Below are 23,413 nucleotides of genomic sequence, written 5' to 3' on the forward strand. Positions count from 1 at the left end.
TTGAACGGATCGTTAAAATCTGACCTTTGGTTTTGGCCTTGTCCTGATCCAGTTATAGTCGCAATGTAGACTGTGTGGGCGTTTACTTCTGGACGAGTTAAAACAATACAAAAAATCTAGAAAATATATTGCAAATTTTTTATTGTAAGAAACACTTGAACAGTACCTAGCAAATGTAGTTTAACACATTATTTGGCGTAGATAACAGTTTTAGTGGTGTAGCATGATACAGGGGCCTCCGTGGCCGAGTGGTTAAAGTGACTTTAAATCACTTGCCCCTCACCGATGTGGGTTCGAGCCTCATTCGAGGCGTTGAATTCTTCAAGTGAGGAAGCCATCCAGTTGGCTGACGGAAGGTCGGTGGTTCTACCCAGGTGCCCGCTCGTGATGAAATAATGCACGGAGGGGCACCTGGGATCTTCCGCCACCATTAAAGCTGGAAAGTCGTCATATGACCTATATTTGTGTCGGTGCGACTTTAAACCCAACAAGAACAAAAACAAGTAGCATGATACTTTCTAGTTGAGACTTTGTGACATGACTTCAGTGGGAAACATAACCTCTACCAATATAAAACTGGTTAAGTAATATATACTTTCTGAGAAAAAGTGTGTATGTATAATCAAAACTAACTGTCCCGTTTCTAACATATTAATTATGATTTATATCAACCCCCCCCCCCCCCCCCACCATTATTTTTTGTTTGTTCATGACTTAAGAAGATGATGATGATTTGCACATCGTCAGCGCTTATTGCATGAAAGCATATGACATTCTCACTTCGTCTGATATATTAAAGTAATCAATATATAATCCACGTAGCATAACGACAAATATGGATGATAAACAAGGTGTAGTAAATTCTGAATTAAATAGGGAGAGAAATACTTATTCAAGGACCAATTCTGTACTACTGTACACAGTTCAGGAGTCGCCACCTTGGTATTTGTGCATTCTCATCGGATTTCAGGTAAGGACTGGTTCGCTTTTATTGCAGATTTATAAAAGTGGTGTTTAGTGACCCAGTTTTCTTATACCTTAGCGTTTAGGAGTGTTAAAGGTACCCGTTGGTTGGCTTTGTCGGTATTTAATTATTTTTACACACTACCACCCACAATTCCGAAGCAATCAAAAACAAACTATTAACCGAGTCTTCTATTACGTTGCTTGCTTGCGTTTTGTGCTTCCAAGGTTTTACGCTGTTTGTATACTAAAAGATCTCATGCGAACAAATTGGACCAGTAGCTTAGGTGTTATAGCTATATATAAAAAATACTATTTAAAAACCACGTTGACACTCACTTATTAAAATTAAAAAGAATGTGTATGACATTAGACAAAGACAATAGATATTTTTTCATCCGGTCTAAAACTTGGATGGACGGATGGATGGCACTAACAGTCACCATAACAAGATGATATATCATTTGTAAGTGCAGCAGACCCCTGGCTCAAAGATTCATGTCACAAAGAGATTTGGTAATACAAATGTATTGTTTTGTCTGGTCTGTAACTTACTTTGCATAACAGGTCAATGGCAACGGAAGGTACGCAAGTTAACTGTTTTGTTGGTACTTTTCCCCCTTTTGTATGATAAAATACATTACATCTGCGTTTTTCATCATTTTTCCGACTTATAATACTGTTAAAAGTACGTAGTTATATTAGTAGATTAAACAAGCCATAATAGTTGTATGTTTTCTGAAATGCAAACGAAGGCATAAGTTGCGAATTATTGTGTATAAAGGTATAGTTCGACCGCGAGTTTATGTTTACCATGAACTTGATTATATTGCTGGCGCAATTGGTAGAGCGTAATTATTACAAATCGTGAGGTGCGGGTTCAAGCGCACAGATTACTGCCGTATTTTTTCTCTAGTAAACATTATTTCTATTTTATTTTATTCAAGAATCCTTTATTGAAGACTCTTTTTAAAAACCATCTTGTCCCTGGTTCTCGGAGGAGCTCCACGATGCCAAACATTTGAAGCGTAAACTAGAACGTAAATGGCAGACTTCAGGACTCACCGTTGACCACTTAATGTATAGGAACCAATGCGCAATCGTTAGCAAATGAATTGATTATTACTCAGAAAAAGTAGAATCAAGTGAACGAGACCAAAAACGTTTGTTCAAAATAACATTTATTGAACGGTCCAAGCAAAGTTGCACTTCCATCAGGCAAGAACCCAGAAGTACTAGCACAGGAGTTCAGCGATTTCTTCATAGATAAAATAGAAACAATCAGAACTAATATTGCATCCCAGGATCAGAGTGAATCAGTAACTCCAGAAGACGGACGCATAGAACTATGTGATACTGCGCGTTTGGCTAGCTTCAGTCCAGCAACAGAGGAGGAGGTGAAAAAGCTTGTTCAACAGTCAGCTAATAAGTCATGTGATTTAGACCCACTTCCTACATGACTCTTGAAATCGTGTATAAAGGAACTTCTCCCAATATTGACGAAAATTGTTAACATCTCTCTACAAAGTGCAATCGTGTCAAAATCATTTAAAACATCACGAATAAGACCATTGTTAAAAAAGCCTAAGTTTTGACCAGAGCACACTCAAGAATTACAGACCTGTTTCCAATCTGCCATTCCTCTCAAAAATCCTCGAAAAAGTGGTAAACAGAAGAATTAAGGAACATTTGACACACATCCAATTACATGAAATAAACCAGTCAGCATACAGAATTTTTCATTCAACTGAAACCGCATTGTTAAAAGTTCAGAACGACTTTCTCGAATCCCTAGACAAAGGTGACGTCACAATACTTGTGATGTTGGACCTGTCGGCTGCATTCGACACCATTGACCATAACACCCTTCTTCTCAGACTCGAATTTAACTTTGGATTCGCCGATAAACCTCTTCAATGGGTGGCATCATATCTAACAGACCGCTTCCAAACAGTATGCATCGATGGCAAACTCTCTGAACCAGTCCTTATGAAATTCAGTGTTCCTCAAGGATCTGTTCTAGGCCCAAAATTCTACACGATGTACACAAAGCCAGTCGGGTCCATCTGTAGTAACCACGGTCTAAACCACCATTTTTATGCAGATGACTCCCAACTCTATCTATCGTTTAAACCAGTTGACCAATCATCAAAGGCAGCCACAATCACGCGAGTTGAACAATGCCTAACAGAAATCCTCTCATGGATGAATTCAAACAAGGTTAAAATTGAATGAAGACAAAACTGAAGTAATTTCTTTTTCGAGTCAAAAACACTCCAAGCATGTTGAAAATCTAGAACTGAAAGTTGGCGATTCGTGCATAAGGCCATCAAAATCTGTTCGAAACCTTGGTGCTACGCTTGATTCGAACATGCACATGGACCATCATGTTAATTCTGTGACTCGAACATGCTATGGCCAAATACGACAAATTGGTTACATTCGACCATATTTGAAACTGATGCCACCAAAACCCTTATAACTCGCTTGTGACCTCACGATTAGATTACTGCAATGCTCTTTTGTATGGCGTGCCAAAATCAACAACAAGCAAACTGCAAAATGCTCAAAACACAGCTGCACGTCTTATTACGAAAACAACCCGTTTTGAACATATAACACCAATCCTTAAAGATCTTCATTGGCTTCAAATACAAGAAAGAATCAAATACAAAATTCTCATTTAAACATTCAAGGCCTTGCATGGACAGTCGCCAGTGTATATGAGAGACTTACTTGAGGTTTACGTGCCAACTAGAAATCTGAGATCAGCAAGTGCAGCAACAACCCTTGTGCCACAAAAAAGTCGACTGGTTTCCTATGGTGATAGAAATTTCAGAGTTGCCGCCGCAAAACTATGGAATTCTCACCCTGACAATCTCAGAAAAGACTCATCACTAAATTCATTCAAAATTTATTTCATCATGTCACATTTTAAGGGTTATAACATTCTATGTGTGTGTTTTGCAAGACTTGAGTTTCACTTGAAGTGTTTGGTATTTCTTTCTAATACAGTATATGATGGCTTCATTAGCCGGGGACTTTGAACCTCTATATGCAGCTCTTCTCGGCGTACCAGATGCTTTAAGTACTGGTATTGGCAATAGGGGTAAAAATGACCTGAAGGGGAGGGGTGCGGTCATGACTGTTTGTTACAATAAGACTGTAATTATTATCATTGTCATTATTAATATTGTTATCATAACTATTATTATTATTATGTACAACGCCACTGAATATATCATTTATAAAATTAGGCGTTTAATCAAATCATTCAGTTTCAGTTTCAGTTTTATGATTGCATATGTCATGTTTTGTGATTTTTCTACATATCTGCGAAATGTCACATGTTTAATTGTAAAGCGCCCTTGAAGGTATATTTCATATGAAAAGGGCGCTCAACAAATCTGGTATAATAATAACAACTGTCCTGCATAAATTAGTCATGGCTCAAAAGACGTGGTCGACCTATAGATATAACTTATCATGATTTTAATGCATTAGTTAGCTCAATATACAAATGAGCCGCACCATGAGAAAACCAACATAATGCGTTTGCGACCGGCATGGATCCAGACCAGTCTGCGCAGTCTGGTCAGGATCCATGCTGTTCGCTTTCAAAGCCTACTGCAATTAAAGAAACCGTTAGCGAACAGCATGGATTCTGACCAGACTGCGCGGATGCACAGGCTGGTCTGGATCCATGCTGATCGCAAATGTACTATGTTGGTTTTCTCATGGTGCGGCTCAAATAAATGTTAATTTTTTTATTTATTACTTCTCTGAAATATAATACATATAAAGTATTTCATTACATTTTGTTCTATGTTTAACCAGTTTTGAAACAAAATCACATCAAGTCTTTAAAATACAGATATTAATATTAGAAAGATTTTCAGATGTTTTCAGAGTCATTAGCTCACCTGCATATTTGAAAGAAAAAAGAACAGTTATTGTCATCACTTGATCGTCGTCGTCGTCGGCGTCTGCGTCGGCGTTGCCTGGTTAAGATTTATGTTTAGGTCAGCTTTTCTCCGAAACTATCAAAGCTATTGCCTTAATACTTGGAACACTTCTTGTCTTATTCAACATCAATACCTGACTCTGTACAGCAAGAAACATATCTCCATCCTGCTTTTTGTAAGAATTGTGGCCCCTCTTAGACTTAAGAAAACAGATTTCTTGGTTAAGTTTTGTGTTTAGGTCAGCTTTTCTCCTAAACTATCAAAGCTATTGCTTTAAAACTTGGAGCAGTTATTCGCCATTTAAAGCTGACTCTGCACAGAAAGTACCATAACTCTACATTGCTTTTTGCAAGAATTATGGCTCTTTCTGGACATAGAAAATCATGGGTAGGACAATATTTCTATTATACAGAGACAAAAAAAATCAGATGAGCGTCTGCATCAGCAAGGCGGTGCTCTTGTTTTTAGTATGTTGCCCCGTTATTTGAAGAGGACATTGTATTGGCTTGCAATCCGTTTAATTTTTGAAAATGTCCTTACGCAGGGGTTCATCAATTTCTTGTTACATCATTGTTGTAAACTATGAATATTTTCCTTACTTTTGCATGTATCGCTTTATACTGTACTGAATGTAGCAGCTAAACCGCAGTTAGTTCTTTTGCCAGTTATTTCAAACGGGTAAACGTACAATTTTGAAATTTAGTCTACGCTTAAAAGATATGCTTTTGATAAGTTTTCACAATTTCAACAAAATCAGATTATGCTGTCATCGTGATGAGGATGCGTACACCGGATGCTGCCATTTAGTGATAAGATATTTTCCGAAAACGTGATTATTTTTCGTCAACAAGGTAAGTAAAACCCCGATTTACTATTGAATTATACTGCTATAGAAAAAAAGAAAAGAGCATTATTTTTAATAACCAGATACCGTTTATATGCCCTCACAAGCGTAAAATGAGTCAATCTTAAGTAGAAACTCTAAAATTCGTGATAAAATGACAAGTTAATAATTTGATTAATGCACGTCGTGGACACATTTGTCCCGATAACATCACCTATTTGCATTCTTTGGAAATCAGAATCGTAAGATTTATTTAGTTACATACAAAATAAAAATGTGCAAAATTTCAGCTTTGTAAATAATCAAATGAGGGAGAAATCGGTGATAAATAAGCGTCGATGGTGTACTGTGTATTGAGTTTTTCAAAGTAATATTTGTATTGTGTATTGCAGTTTCGTGTACTGAGTATTGATTTTGAAAATTGTGCATATTTTCAGCATTGATGGTCATTAAATAGTCAAGGCATGTAATGGCATTGGCCCAAATGATGGAATGTCTTTTTCTGTTTGCAGCTGACATTAGACTTCACAGCGAAAATAACAAGCACCAGTTTAAACACTGAAATTACAACTTACAATTACAGCGGCACGCTAATAGTCACTCCGAGTAACTGTCTAAAGACTAGCCATTTCCGAGTACAGGCCCGGTCACAAGTACACCCGTGAAGTTTTATTATAATGTAACACACGATATGATGACGATAACTGTGGAAAAGGTTTCCCTTATAAGAAGAGCAAACATGAAATTGAACATGTAATCCTGTTGCCTTTAAACTTCAAAGAGACATAAACCTTGGTCAATAGATGACCCCTATTGATTTTGGTGTCAATAGTTCAAAGGTCATGGTCGTAGGGGTTTCGAACTTTTAAACTGGTTTCTCCTCAATATTATATGACTCATCTGACATAGAACCTTCGAACTAGTTCTACTGGAAAATTTCTTAAAATAATATAGTCCATGCTATTTTTAATGCTTTAAGTGTAATGTTCTGAAAGGTAATAAGCTCACCACTTGCTTCATACGAAATAAATTAGGTGTCAAATGCACTGAGCAATTTGTTTTTTAAAACAGTTCGGTATTACTTTTATGTGATCAATTTTCCTGTTCAAATGGTTAAAATAGTACTAGTATATTTTTGTCAAGGTCAATTTTGAACAATAACAAAAGATAAAGAACTGACTTGGAGATCATTCCGAATTTTGTATGTATTCATACTCTTAAATGTAAAATGTTTATGATCTGTGTTATTTTATGAGTTTGCATTTACGTTTAAGTTTGTTTAATAAATATTTCAATGAACAAGACTATTTGTTCTTTATCAAAGTAAAACATGGCTTTTAAAATATTGCTTATCAAATAATGTTTGGTAAAACATATCTGTCACAAGAGAACCTATTTCAGTATCAATGCCCAGTTTTTTATGTGGGAGTAATGTACTCTCTTCACATTTATGCAGTACCTACCTGCTTCTTTTAATGTCATTAAGTATCCGTCTGTCTTGTTTTTCTCTTTCCTCCTAATTGAGCGTCCGAAATGTCGTATCTGTTATGCAATCAGTTGTATAATTGTAAAATCCCCGGAAGACTTTTAAGCCTGTTCTTCAAAACAACTTGCAGTCTTCACTAAACCTTATATTAACCAGGTTGTCGATGGAAAACATCTTGCGACGTCAAGAAATACAGAAATTTATATCATTTAAAGGAAACTTTCCTTGGAATTGCACTCTGTGTATCATTGAACGTTCCATGTACACCGCCGATTTGGTGTCTCTAAATTTATATTTTGGTACTGGCAGCATGTGTAGATGTTGATTTCTACTAGAGGACGAGGTAGGTAGCATGCATTTCCACTGCCGTACGTGAACAGGCCCCTCACAAATTTGTCTTTACAACCTTTTTGTTGGAAATTGGTCCCTTTTGTAAGCGGGTTCTCTTTTTTTTTTTAATTGTATTTAAATAGTTTCTGAATCAACAGTACTTTTTCCGCTTTTTTCTCTGCATATTTCTGGTGTTATCTTGTAATTTATTTTTTTGCGATTTTGGTCGTTAGGGTGCTATAGTATTTTCGTCATTTGGGTGATGTTCAACAAAATGACATACAATGATCTTAAACTCGTTCTTCAACCTATAAACACACATAAATAATTTGAATCTACAGCGAAACAAACTCACAATATAGTATTTATTAGTAAGGAGGGGCTTTCTGCAAGACATTGAGAGTAAGACTTCAGTGACATACCAATGCCGAATTTAAAAAGATGCCTTTAACTGTTTTTGTGATAATTCGTGTAATACCAACTTACACAATGCTCAACATCACGTAGTGTAAGAATAGAATATACATTTACAACTGGTAAGCATAACAAACATTATTGCCCACTCTTGCACTATTGTGACTGTGAGTTACGATTTAGAGTTTATTACATAAATTACAACAGAGTAAACGTTATAAATATCAATGTAAAATCAGTACGTATCTTCAGGGCTAAAGAAATTACTGTTTTGAACTTTGAAAAGGAAATGATAATGTACATTTTGTAAGATTTATTCTATAAAACACAGTGATAATGTCAACATTACACAGTACAGTAAAATGTGATACAGGTCAATACACAGTACATATATTTGCAATACACAGTACACCAACGACGCTCATTTATGACCGATTTCTCCATTGAATATTTACAAAGCTGAAATTTTGTACATGTTTTCTTTGTATTCATTTTACGCTTGTGAGAACATATACACAGAAGTTGGTATCTAAAAATAAAATCCCTTTTTTCTGTGTATAGTAGTCGCAACTTGACCGCGATGGTTGACCTTCGGCTGATTATTCATATCGAATATTTCATTGTAGAAATAAAGGGTGATGAGGGTAGCCATGTATATGTTTGTATCCAGTGCAGTATCAAAGTATGTATACTTGCATTTGATCAGTTAAAACTTTCCAATACACTAATTTATAATTGCACAAATTTATATTTCCACTTTCTCATGCAGCTCGTGTTTTACGTACACTCCTTTTCAATAATAGGTTGTGCCTCATTATGTATTATAATACAAAGGTCAACCATCGGTGTCAAGTTGCGTCCACTATAGTAAATTAGATTTTTATTTACCTTGTCACCTTTTCGAAAAATACCTTATCACAAAATGGCAATATCCGGTGTACGCACACTCACCGTGGTCATATAAATTCGCGCCTTTTACGACTTCAACCCATCTTTGAAAAGTCACAAAAATACATTAAAACTGTCCCCTTAATTTAAGAAATGCGCTTTCAGTAACTTTTAACCTAGTTGCAAAATAGGAAATGTTGTTTAACATGTATCAGAGCTTGTTTTTCAGCTCTTCGTTAATGAATGAATATATTAATACAAATTACTTAAAATGTTATTTTTTCAGCACCTTTTAACTGCTCTTGGAAGTCTTATTTCACTGCCAATTCTACTGAGCAAATTTTACTGTATGGACAATGACTATGTTGCTCTCAGTGAAATTCTTTGTACAGTCTTCTTCGTCTCTGGCATTGTTACTTTCATGCAAACTACTTTTGGTATCAGGTAAATATTCGTTTTTATTATATGCATCACTTAAAATGTACCTTAACAGACGAAACATCAACTAATTGCAGCTACGACTTATCTTGTAACGTTTACTTTGCATTTCATCTCAAACTTTATGTTCTGTGCACATTGTTTATTTGATTTGTAAATACAATGTATTGGATTTTTAATTTTAGATTACCAATACTACAGGGTACCTCTATAAGTGTTTTGACTTCTGTTATTTCTATACTGAGCCACCCACAATGGAAATGTCCATACACAGAAGCGAGGAACAAATGTAAGCTACATCTAAAGTGAAAAGGCGTGTATTTGATTATGCTTTATAGTCAAGTGCAAATAAAGTTATGTACATAATTTGCTGTAGCGGCCTTGCGTCTATTATATTTAGAAAAAGTATGCCTGGACTTTTCAAATATGTCTAAATAAAAAGGTGTTTGCATGTAAATGAGCATACTAATATTACTACAGAAGTTTTTAAGATTACATCTCGTTAACAGACTCAGTCCAACTTAGTCTTGTATTATTTTCCTTTCTGAATTATATGCTTCCGAATGATCATCTTTGTTGTTTTATTTACTGTAACAACTATATTTAAGTACCATGTGGCAGCTGTAAAAATGCATCTCCTATTTGGGAAGTTTTTGCTGTTATTTATTGCCTTCTGTAATCTTTTATAGAGGTCCGCCTAATACTGTGCTAGGATTTGAGGGTTCTTGCATATTTCATTTCTTCTCAAGAAAATATTCGTTCAAACTGTGTCTCTCACTGTTTGGCTTCTTTGCATTAATATATGCTTGCAAATCTGCTTATAGATTTTATCATATATTATGATTCATTTTTCCAGAAACAGATTCATAAACCTGTTTGTAGGATAGAAAAAAAAACGTTTTAATCATCATTACATACACATGTTGCATGATAAGGTTATAAGAAATTTGCCCATGAACTTGAAAAGAAACTTTGTACAATGGGAATTCAAAATGATGTTTAAAGCGTCAGGGCCTAATGCATCGGTGCTTTTAATTTTGTTAAACTTAAAGTTGGATACACCTTTACAATTCACTTGTTACCTTTTTCAACTATTTATGAACAATTTAAAATCTTCTAACGGTGTTGGATTTTTTTTTCAGATGGTGAGAACGTGACATTTACTGACGCAGGATTACCAGCCGTTGGCAGTCCGGAGCATCAAGAAATCTGGCATAAACGAATTCGAGAGGTGAAAGCAATACATATTTAATTTGTTAACCTTTATCCTGATAAATTTATAAAATGCACTGGTCCATCATTCAAGCTGGGCAATACCATCTATTATTCGAAGGGGTCTTCACTGAAAATTACTGACTGAATAGCGGAGAGTGCACTGCACTGGTCGCAAAGGCAGAGTCACTTGCCGCCAGCAGGCTAAGAAACCAGGCTGATACTGATTTATACATTTAAAAACTGTTTTATTTTACACTTTCAGGCACCTAGAAGATGTGTAAACAAAAAAACAGAGCTTTCACGTTTTCTGATTACAGTGTCTCATTATTATGTTTTGTTGTTTCTATGGTTTCGCTTTTCAATAACATTTTCATTTTTGTCGTCTTGAGTGACCTGTGGAGTTTCCATTTTTTCTTTTTTAGATCCAAGGAGCCTTAATTGTCGCTTCATTGTTTCAAATGGTCATCGGATTCACCGGTGTTATGGGGTTCGTACTGCGATACATCGGTCCTCTAGTTATAACACCGACAGTGACTTTGGTTGGTTTATCACTTTTCCGAACTGGAGTTGAAATGGCATCGCAGCAGTGGTGGATAGCTTTAATGTAAGATAGGATTCGAGTACATGCTTCTAATGTTTAATGTTGCGACTTCCGACAGTATATATGTTCCTTAATAACAGACTAAACAATACTATTTCAGTAACATTTTAGTCAGTTTAAAAGAAATGTTAGCTCAAGTACTTCTCGCCTGTAATGGTCTCTATTCAAATGGATTTCAAAATAACGAGTCTAACAATTACAAGAAAGCCTGTAAAACTCGAAGCCTGATCATTTTTATGTTGGTTTTGTAAAACATATTTAGAAATAATCAGTTATTGTCTAAGCTAAATATTCCATTAAGCTGTCGTGTTTGCTGTTACAGCTAATATTTTACATATTTTTTTCAAGATCCAATGACCGTATTACTTTTTCCTGTAGTTCCAGCCAACTTAGCTCAATAGAGAGAGCGCAGATCTACGACTCGCGGGGTCGTGAGTTTGATCCTCGGGTGAGGCGTATGTCCTCCCTGACGATTTGATAATGTGTGTCTGAAATCATTCGTCTTCCACCTCTGATTCATTTTAGTTTCTGTGGGGAAGTCGAGGTACTTGCGAAGAACAGGTTTGTACTGGTACAAAATCAGGGATCACAGTTTAGGTTAACTGCCCGCCGTTACCTAACTGAAATACTGTTGAAAAGCGGCGTTAAACCCAAAACAAAACTACTGATAAATGGAATTTGTACATTGTAAATGCTAGTTGGCACACATTCATTTTTGTTTTTTATATCACATCAACATGTAAACATATATTATACGTGATTGATCATTCAAACATTATATTAGGACGATCCTGCTTATAACCATATTCAGTCAGTATTTCACAAATGCCAAGATGCCTTGCTTTTCCTGTGGGAATGAAAACAGCGAGACGCGTTTCAAGTTGCCACTATTCACACTGTTCCCGGTATGTATAATGAAACAAAATATTGTATTGCTTAAAGCCCCAGTCGCACTTTCAGGTATTTCGGCTAAGTATTACTACGTTTCATATCGCTACAGATTGCAAACGTTTTGTACCGTTTTGGAGATTTTACTATTTACCTAGGGTTCTTGTAAGTTTCCAAAACGTTTTACTACGTACTGTCAGGTCTAGCATTAAGCAGATCGATTAGTGTGACGCTTTTACTACGAATAAATACGTTTTCCTTAATGGCTGCCATGATTTGGTACGTTTTTAGCTCACCTGAGCAATGCTCAGGTGAGTTTTTCTGATCGCTCGATGTCCGGCGTCCGTCGTCTGTCGTCTGTCGTCTGTCTGTCAACATTTAGCTTGTGTATGCGATAGAGGCTGTATTTTTCAACTGATCTTCATGAAACTTGATCAGAATGATTATCTTGATGAAATCTAGGCTGAGTTTGAAAAGGGATCATCTGGGGTCAAAAACTAGGTCACTAGGTCAAATCAAAGAAAAACATTTTGTATGCTATAGAGGCTGAATTTTTCAATTAATCTTCATGAATTTTGGTCAGAATGATTACCTAGATGACATCTAGGCCGAGTTCGAAAAGGGGTCATCTGGAATCAAAAACTAGGTCACAAGGTCAAATCAAAGAAAAACCTTGTGTATGCGCTAGAGGCTGTATTTTCCAATTAATCTTCATGAATTTTGGTCAGAATGATTATCTTGATAGAATCTAGGCCAAGTTCGAAAAGGGGCTAGCTGGAGTCAAAAACTAGGTCACTAGGTCAAATCAAAGAAAAACATTGTGTATGCTCTAGAGGCTGTATTTTTCAATTAATCTTCATGAATTTTGATCAGAATGATTGACTTGATGAAATCTAGATCAAGTTCGAATATGGGTTATCTGGGATCAAAAAGTAGGTCACTAGATCAAATCAAAGAAAAACCTTGTGTATGCACTAGAGGCTGTATTTTTCAATTAATCTTCATGAATTTTAGTCAGAATGATTGCCTTAATAAAATCTAGGTCGAGTTTGAATATGGGTCATTTGGGGTCAAAAAGTAGGTCACTAGGTCAAATCAAAGAAAAACATTTTGTATGCGATAGAGGCTGTATTTTTCAATTAATCTTCATGAATTTTGGTCAGAATGATTACCTTGATGAAATCTAGGTCGAGTTCGAAAATGGGTCATCTGGGGTCAAAAACTAGGTCACTAGGTCAAATCAAAGAAAAACCTTGTGTATACGATAGAGGCTGTATTTTCCATTTAATCTTCATGAATTTTGGTCAGAATGATTATCTTGATGAAATCTAGGCCGAGTTCGAAAAAGGGTCATCAGGGGTCAAAAACTAGGTCACTAGGTCAAATTAAAGAAAAACCTTGTGTATGCGCCAGAGGCTGTATTTTTCAATTAATCTTCATGAATTTTGGTCAGGATGATTGTCTTGATGAAATCTAGGTCGAGTTTGAATATGGGTCATCTGGGGTTAAAAAGTAGGTCACTAGGTCAGATCATAGGAAAACCTTGTGTATGCCATATAGGCTGTATTTTTCAATTAATCTTCATGAATTTTGGTCAGAATGATTGCCTTGATGAAATCTAGGTCGAGTTTGAATATGGATCATTTTGGGTTAAAAAGTAGGTCACTAGGTCAGATCAAAGAAAAAGCTTGTATATGTGATAGAAGCTGTATTTTTCAACTAATCATCATGAATTTTGGTCAGAATGATATCTTTGATGAAATCTAGGCCGATTTGGAAAAAGGGTCATCTTGGGTCAAAAATTAGGTCACTAGGTCAAATCAAAGAAAAACCTTGTGTATGCGATAGAGGCTGTATTTTTCATTTGATCTTCATCCCAGATAACCTATATTTGAATTTGACCTATATTTCATCAATGCAATTATTCTGACCAAATTTCATTTGGGGTCAAATACTAGATCACTAGGTCAAATCTACGGTGCCCCTAAAGTGACATGTTACACACTTTTTTTCCAATTAGGTAATGTGAGACTTTTTTTATTTCGTTTAAACGAAATAACTTATTTCGTTTAAACGAAATGATTATTTCGTTTAAACGAAATGATTTCGTTTAAACGAAATAAAAAAAGTCTCACATTACCTAATTGGAAAAAATGTGTGTAACATGTCACTTTAGGGGCACCGTACAAATCACAGTAAATACTCACTTATACTGAAGATTTTAGCTCCCATTTTAATGATAATTGGTCAGAATATTTATTTCCATGAAGTCACTAGGTCGAACATGTTTACACTGTTATTTTGTGTTATGGTGTGTTTCTCAGGTGAGCGACCTAGGGCCATCTTGGCCCTCTTGTTTTACCGTTTAGTACATTCTTTTACCAGAATAACTAGGTACCCTTTAATGGTGTCACAGCTTTAATAGATATTTCATCTCTGCATATCGGAATATAAAACTTCACGGGCGATATTTATGCTTTGTGTGACAAGTGAAAGCTACTTAAATTTAAGAATTGTTTTCTAAATTTAACTATTGACGCATTTTAAAATTAGTTCAGTGTATTTAAGTCTATATACATAACTTTCTCAATCAACTACAAAACCAGGTGTTCTGACGTCAAATTAAAATTTATAAACGTTATTTTTGTAAATATCTGGTTCATGGGTCCCTAATACATGGTATACTAACGAATGCCTTTTAGAGCTGACGTTCCTTGGACCAAACTTCACGAGTTGCTTATGCACGTTTTCCTTTCACAATCCTTAAAATGCAGATGAAGCTCACAATACAATATTTTCCATTTAATCAAAAATATATTTTTATCATGAAATCTTTAAGCAATAACAACTTACACAAATTTGAAGTTAACAGCTAAAACAACAAAATAACAGCCTATTCCATCAGTTACCAACATATTAGTATTTTAAGCATTTGATAGATGACTCTACTCCACGCTAGTTTGTCCGTTCTGTTTCTTTTTTTTATTCATTTTTTCTTTTTTAACATCTTTTTTTTTTAAACCGAGTCATTATCTAACGGATACGTAAATAACATATCAGTCTAAAACTTAGCTTTTCACATATGATAGAAAATCCACAAGTATAAAATGTATATGATTTAGTATCGTTTAGGTGATGTTAGCGACCTTGATATCATGGGGTGTCTGTGCTGTTTTGACAGCCGCAGGTGCTCTGTCAGAAAATCCCGGAGAGTGGGGCTATGCTGCAAGGATTGATATAAGATTACATGTTTTGAGAAATGCTAAATTCTTTCGGTTTCCTTATCCAGGTAAGAGGCAGATATTAAATGAAGGTAACAGACATATATGTAGCAGGTTATGTTTTAAATGTACTAAAAGTCAATGTTGAAAGAAACAAAGGGGAACACATATAAAAATCAGTATGTGACAAAGTCAGTGTCTGAGTTACGGTGTTAAATGTTGAATGGACACAATGTTAAATATTATTTATATTACGTTGGCCTGTTACATTGTTTTGGGTAATACATTGCTTTAGCCAGTTTAATCGATATGTGCAAAATAAAAGTCTACACTTTAAACAAATCGACATCAAATCACATTTTAAAGGTCAATGGGGCTTACCTACAGTTACCGTTGCAAGCGTATTTGGAGTTCTTGCAGGAGTTCTAGCAGCCATGTTTAAATCAATTGGTGATTATTACGCGTGTGCAAATGTATCGGGAGCTCCACCTCCTCCTGCGTATGCAATTAATAGGGCTATTCTAGTGGAGGGGCTAGGAAACCTTTTAGCTGGACTATGGGGAACAGGACAAGGCACATCTTCGTTTAGTCAAAATATTGGAGTTATTGGTATCACTAAGGTAAAGAATATTTCCTTTTCTCGGAATGGTGTTATGTATCGGACAATCGTTGTCCTTATTACTATTTTTACTTTTGTCCTTTGTGACATTGCTGTTCGTACGTCTACAAGTTATTATTTTATATTTCTGATTTAAATAAATAAATACCATAACGTGGTATACTATAATTGCGCGACTCTGAAAGGTAGGCTTAAGTAAACATTTATTGCAAAGCCCGACAGTGGAAGTAGAAGCGTATATCTACAACGGTCTGATAATTGAACAAACAATTGCATCAACGTTTATTTACTTAAGAAATTATATATCTCATCCAGTGATTTGTCGTTGAATAAATCACTGCTTGGAGTTCAGATGCGAAGGAATTATATCACGAGGGCGTAGCCCGAGTGATATAATAATACGCATCTGAACGACAAGCAGTGATTTATTCAAGAGCAAATCACTAAATGAGATATATTATTTCGATTCTAACACATTATAAAGGATTTTAAAGTACATCCTTGAAGACATGCATTAAATATTTGCCCGTTTTCAATCGGTTTCTTTTCCAGCGCGCCGCTATGCCGCTTGACGCCGTGACGTAGGCCTAATAAATGTGACGTCAGAACAGTGATTTGTTGTATGATAATTCATTGCTTTCTTCCTTCTTTGTTTAATAGGAAAATGAATCGGATCGTGTTAGAATAGACTTTGGTACCTAGGAAAGAAAGTCCACAATATATTTCAGGTTGGTAGCAGACTCGTGTTCCAGGTTGCAGCATGTATCATGATAGCACTTGGCTGTCTTGGAAAGTTTGGTGCTGTGTTTGCTTCTATACCAGAACCTATCGTTGGTGGACTGTTCATGGTAACATTTGGTACGTAACTAATTTCTCGTAAATTAATGCTTGTTAATGACCTATATTGAATTATCTCGATTCGAATAACATTTGTTTTGCGTAAAAAAGAGGATGGAATAAAGAAGCACAATTCTGGCTCATCTACAGCGCTAAAATGTTGGTCGATGTGACGTCAGCTAGACTGCGTTTAAATAATATTATTACAGGGAGAGGGGGTTACACGTCCCACGGATTAATTATTATAGCAGATCAAATATGTCACCACTCTTTTCGGGAGCCTGCATGGTTCCAAATAATGTAACGTGACGTCAGTATTGCAGATGTATACCATACTGTAATGAGATATTGCAGGTGAAGCAGTATTTTTTTAAAATATCAGCATTTATATGTGAATGTTTTTCTGTCTGTCTTTCGACTTTTTTGTAATTTTCTAAAAACAATTTATATAAAAACCTCTATACTTCATAAACAAAGTCCGTAAAAATAAGGTCTTGTGCCGTGCCTCATTCAATTCCAGTTTAAACAACCAAGTATATATAAACATTTTATAATCGAATTTAACTATATATTGCACAAAAGGTACCCCATGAGTAACTGAAAAGAGATGACTGTAGGTCCCCTTAAAAAAATTCGTTGACTCATGAGGTGTCATTTCCCCTGTCAAATAGCCTTTCAGACACAAAGAAATACCATTACTATATGGGCGTATGATCGTGATCTAAGGAAACCTACTTTTAACCAAAAAGCTAATGCCTAACTCAAACTTACAGGTTTCCCTACACATTTTTCAACCAATCCCCCAACATTCAGTAACAACATTTCACATAATTTATACTTGTTTGAATTTTCAACCAATGTTTCCTTTTGCCAATAACTTAATTATTTATCTACATTAATGTATGATGACATGGGCAGTATTCTCCTGTTTTCAAATTAACCCATTTTTTTTGCTAATTAATAAAATTGGTGAAAAGATCCTGTGGAAGCATAGAAGTCAACCACCAAGCAACATATTAGCAGACTTGATTTGATTGAGACTGTTCATGAGAGGTAATGGAATGAGCAGCACCCTTCCATCCCCTAGCCAATGCCTTAAAAGGAATTCTATTACAGTTAAAATGAATGCACTCCATGATAATAAAGGATCAGAAAATATAACAACACTTAGTCAAACCATACATTTATCTATACATGTATTTAGGTATAACAGGAGCAGGAGTTTTCTCTATGCTAATTAAACCCTATATGTCCCTATATTTAGGTAATTTAACAAGAGAAGAAGACTTCAATGTGTTATAATAATAATTAAGTAATTTACATGTATTTATCTATATTAAGGTATGATAAAGGAGCTGCCGATTAATCCCTAAATTTCTCAATGCCTAGGTATGATAACGGGAGTAGGGCTTTCCAATCTGCAGCATGTAGACTTGAATTCACCTCGGAATATCTTTATCGTCGGTGTGTCTTTATTCCTTGGTCTGAGTATACCTGTCTGGATGAAGGAGAATCCGAACGCCATCAATACAGGTGGGACAAAAAACGTTTATTTGTTGACTTTATAAACATATTTGATTTATGTCAAATCCAAATCCATCTTTCGTAAAATATGAAATAATATTCCGTTACATACTAAGTGGGCTTAGCGCAAAACGGTTGTATATGAAACGAAGAAGGGGTTACAACCGTTTTGCGCTAAACCCGTGATTTGATTTCGCTTCTTTTTCTCTCTGTTTAAGCTCACCTAAGCTTCGTGTTCAAGGTGATCTACTGTGATCACGCTGTGTCCTTCGACCGTCGCACGTGCGTCAGTGAAAAAAATCAACATATCCCCTAAAACCACTTAATGCATTTTGATAAAACTTTACACAAATGATCTCTAGGTAGCCCTCTTTTAAATTTGTTCAAATGGTTTCGGTTCATTTCACATATGGATCACTATGGTTTGAATGGGTTTTAGGCTATCAAAATTTAAAAAAGAAGCTTCTTCTCTTCTTCTTTAATTATAATTGCTAGTCTAGAGCCTTTGTAATTGGTTTGTGATATAAGGGTTTGACTCTATCGTAATTGTTCAAATTATTGCCCTAGGGTCACAAAGAGCAAACCCCTGTGTGAGGCATGTAATACTATAAACTTATATATAAGAAACTTTTAAAAATCTTCCTCTGAAGACATAATAGCTAGCACTTTGATATTTGGCATAAAATATAAGGGTTTAATTCTCTACCGTATGTATTAAAATTATTGTCCCGGGATCAAAAATTTCTGCGCCCATGTGTGTGACATGAAATTAATATAGGCTTATATATAAGACACTTTGAAAATCTCCATAATAGGTAGAGTCTCGATACTTGGCATTTGATGTAAAGGTTTGACCCTGTAGTTTAATTCTTCAATTTATTGCCCTAGATTCAAAAGTGGCAACGCCCCTGAGTGTGGCATGTAACTCTGTATTTTATCTCGAAACGTTTCTTTATACAAACATCTGATACACGCTTGAAGCCTCTTATACAAGCCCTTCACGATTAATGACTCTCTTGTTTAATATCTTCGACACATTTAAACATTTTGTAAAATAAAAATTTGCAAATTCTTAATAAAACGACATTGTTATCTGATAATCAAATATATACAGAGTACATTTCAAAAGAGTCAAGAATTTAAACGGCCGAAAGTATAGATGTATTACAGATAGTATCTAAAAATTTTAACTGTGAAAACACAATTTAAAACAATGTTCATTGCTTATATATAACATTTAAGACCATGTATAAAATGTCAGTTTTGACTTAATCGTTTTGAAGCATTGTGTTTAAGAAGTCTGAAATGTCTTATTAAGTTTCCCTGTAGACGTCCATGCAGATAATCCTACCTATTCAGTCATTTTAAACAATTATAACTGGATTATTATGGGTGGAATTTATTTATTTTATTTATTTCTCGATGCAAAAACAGTTGTCAAATATATGCTAAAATTCAGATCCACTATCACACATCATTATATGAAAACAAGAAATAACCTCTTCATTATTTAACATGAAAATTGATATAACAATGAAATAAGTTATCACTAAGTTTTAACCATACAGTTCCTTCGTTGTTCTTTTCAATTTGTCTCATACAGGTGTATTGATAAATACAAGGTAGGATTCTTATTTGTGTCTGGTTTATCTCTAGTACTATATCTTTATGTATCACGGTTATTCCAGGTAGTGAAGTTGCAGATCAGATATTGTCTGTGTTGCTTGGAACAAACATGTTGGTTGGTGCTCTTGTCGCTTTTGTACTTGACAACACTATTCAAGGTATGTACGGTAGACCAGCCCTTTTTATTGCTACAAAAGTTCGTTGTGTTTTGAATATACCTCAGAGCGTAATTGTAAAATACACAAGACTTAGTTCGAAAATCTGAAGCAGAACTTAATGATAATGATTCTGAAATTATAAAGAGAGAATATATATTAATTAAACCATCATAAAAACATATAATTAACGTAAAACACCCGATTTGTATGGAGGTATTTCCTTGGCGTTATCAGCTCAAGTTATTGTGATGACGTATTCTTTGTAAAACGCAAGTTTGTTATTGTATCAACAAAATTTTATTGATGACAACTTTGGTAAACATATCATTTGTCACATGTATCTGTTGTTGGAAATTATCCGCATTTATTGATTGCATGATAAGACAACAAACCAAGTGTACATCCAACAATTAATTGTCATATATATTTGTAAATACACGATACTTTCGTGATTTCAGTCAAGTCTTGTTTTGCCTCCATGTATCACTAAATGCATTGTTGCTTTGTGTATAGGCACACTTGAAGAGAGGGGTATCATCGCCTTGCTGAGGAAAGATATTACAACCACGGAAACACAAATTACCAAACAAAATGTGTATTGGCTTCCATTTATACAGGAAAGACTAAATAACATTTCCACGTTAAGATATTTTCCAATATGTCCGTCATTTTTAAAGGCAAGGGAAAATAAAGCTCAGACCAGCAATTAGGAGAAAGAGCTTGCATCAGTTACGCACTGTTCTTATCAAAACGGTATTGACAACACAGCTCTATTATGATTTAATCAATACATTTATTAAAACATGAGCTAATAAAATCAATGGTTGCTTTAGTTTCACAAATCTAAACCTAGTTTTTCACCTTTATAATACTTTTTATGGACGTATTAACCATAATTATGCTTAATGCAAATAAAAAACTAAAAAATGTTAGCCTTTATTGATTTTATGAAGGCTTTTGATTTTGTTGTACTTGACATAATTTCGTATAAGCTGCTGAAGTAAGGAGTAAGAGGTAAATTGTTAAATGTTATTAGATAAATGTATAGTAATGTAAAGACTAGAGTTAAGCATATGAATACAATAAGTGAAGATTTCATGTGAATGTTAGGCGTACGTCAAGGTGAGTGTCTTTCACCTTTTTATTTACAATGTACTTAAATGACATTGAAGAACATTTTATCTTAAATGGATTGGAGGGCGTAAACTTAGACATGTTTAAACTTTTTCTTTTACTGTACGCTGATGATACTGTTATTCTTTCTGGAACGGAATCTAGCTTACAAATGGGTTTTGATATGTAATTTGATTTCTGTATAGAATTGAAGCTAACGGTTAATGTAGGCAAAACTAAAGTGACGGTTTTCAGAAAAGGTTGAACAAACAGCAGAAATTTTAATTTTACATAGAATGGTAAAATTGTAGATATTGTTAAATGTTATACATATTTATGAGTTACATTTACCACAGGTGGCTCATTTACTGTGCAATTCACGAGGCACTGGCGGGCGTTAAAGGTTATATACAAACTAAGATACTATTTAGTAAAATTCACTAATATTGGTGATTTCCATTCCCTAGACTTTTTGACAAGTTAAATGTCCCTATTTTATGTTACGGGTGTGAAATATAGGGATTTAGGGAAATAAATGTTAAAGAAGGAATACACCACAGTATTGTAAACATGGTAGTCTGAAAGACAGCTAGATCCCCCGCTATTTATGGCTAGTGAAAGGGTAAACCTTTGACCTTTAGCTGTGACCTTGACCTTGATCTGCCATGACTGACTCATAAATTCTGCACGTATTTATGAGGTGATCATTTGATTTAAGTTACATGAAAATTCTTCAAGGGGTTAAGGAGATACGGAGCTCAGAACTTTGACCTTGAGTTGTGACCTTGACCTTGAGTTGACACGGCTGACTCATGATTTCTTGATGAGGTGATCATTTGACCCAAGTTTGATGAAAATCCTTGAAGAGGTTTAGGAGATACAGAGCGGACACAAAATGATAGACTCAAACCTTTCACTCTAAGTTGTGACATTGACCTTGAGCTAGCAAGGTTGACACATAAGTTCTGCAAATTGTCTTGATGAGGTGATTATTTGACACAAGTTTGATGAAAATCCTTCCAGAGGTTTAGGAGATATAGAGCGGACACGAAATGAAAACCTTTGACCTTGAGTTGTGACCTTGACCTTGAGCCGGCATGACTGTTCATATCGTTTTAGATAGGTGATCATTTGACCCAAGTTTCATATGAATCCTTCAATGGAATTAGGAGATACAGAGCGGACAGAAAATGGAAGGCTCAAACATTTGACCCTGAACTGTGACCTTGACATTGAGCCGGCATAGCTAACTTATAAGTTCTGCACATTGCCTTGATGAGGTGATCATTTGTTCCAAGTTTGATAAAAGTCCTTCAAGGGGTTTAGGAGATACAGAGCGGACAAAATTGGAAGGCTCAAACCTTTGACCCTAAGTTGTGACCTTGACCTTGAGCTGGCATGGCTGACTCATAGGTTTTGCATATTGTTTTGATAAGGTGATCATTTGACCCAAGTTTTATAAAATTCCTTCATGGGGTTTAGGAGATATAGAGCGGACACAAAATGGAAGGCTTAAACCTTTGACCTTGAGTTGTGATCTTGACTTTTAGCAGACAAGGCTGGCTCATAAGTTCTGCACATCGTCTTGATGAGGTGATTATTTGATCTAAGTTTCATGAAAATCCTTCAAGAGGTTTAGGAGACATGGAGCGGACACGAAAGTGTTACGGACAGACGGACGGAAGGGGCGGGGGATTAACAACTTCTTGGTGTACGTACACAGACACAAAATAGTTTTGTATATGGAGAGTTAGGTCGTACAGGTTTACTTAATTAAAGGTTGCTATGTGTATTAAGATACTGCTTTAAGTTATAAGAATGTGATACTACAAAATAAATAAATAATGTGTACAATATGATGTTACCTACCAAGAAATCATGGGTATATCACACTAAATATTTATTTAAATCTTTAGGTTTTATCTATGTGTGGCTGTTTCAAGGTTTTGCCAAAAAAATGTTTTTTAAAGTATTTAAACAAAGACTGCACGATACTGGACTGCAGCAATGGAACGCCCAGCTAGACATCTCGACCAGGGCAAGAACATAAATTATTTTCATGTTTTAGATATATACCTTCTTTAGATATTGTTAATATTAAAAGGTTTAGAAATGTTTTTACAAGACTGAGAGTATCTGCACATTATTTAGAAGTAGAATCAGGCAGATGGCATAAGACAGATAAAAAAAAACATCTGACCAGAGAAAAGGTAAGTTTTGCAATACACTGGAAGACGAATTCCATTTTTATATGAATGCCCACTGTATCAAGACATTCGACAT

At 35.2% G+C, this 23,413-nt stretch overlaps 1 protein-coding gene across 2 annotated transcripts; it reads left to right on the forward strand.

Annotated features, from left to right (window-relative positions):
• Window positions 1-810: 810 nt before the first annotated feature.
• LOC128556987 (solute carrier family 23 member 2-like) lies at window positions 811-20,871 on the forward strand. Of its 2 annotated transcripts, XM_053543289.1 has the most exons (13): window positions 841-970; window positions 5,686-5,779; window positions 9,177-9,334; window positions 9,514-9,617; window positions 10,471-10,559; window positions 10,966-11,147; window positions 11,929-12,049; window positions 15,165-15,321; window positions 15,620-15,873; window positions 16,601-16,730; window positions 18,099-18,242; window positions 19,922-20,017; window positions 20,531-20,871. In XM_053543289.1, the coding sequence occupies exons 3-13, from the start codon at window positions 9,240-9,242 to the stop codon at window positions 20,725-20,727; spliced, it is 1,569 nt and encodes a 522-aa protein (XP_053399264.1). In that variant the 5' UTR covers window positions 841-970; window positions 5,686-5,779; window positions 9,177-9,239; the 3' UTR covers window positions 20,728-20,871. The 2 variants fall into 2 exon arrangements, with proteins under 2 accessions (XP_053399262.1, XP_053399264.1); XM_053543287.1 differs by lacking the exon at window positions 5,686-5,779 and having other exon boundaries at window positions 811-970.
• The last annotated feature ends 2,542 nt before the right edge of the window (window positions 20,872-23,413 follow it).

The sequence above is a fragment of the Mercenaria mercenaria genome, chromosome 1 (assembly GCF_021730395.1).
Source record: "Mercenaria mercenaria strain notata chromosome 1, MADL_Memer_1, whole genome shotgun sequence".
Lineage (NCBI taxonomy): Eukaryota > Metazoa > Mollusca > Bivalvia > Venerida > Veneridae > Mercenaria > Mercenaria mercenaria.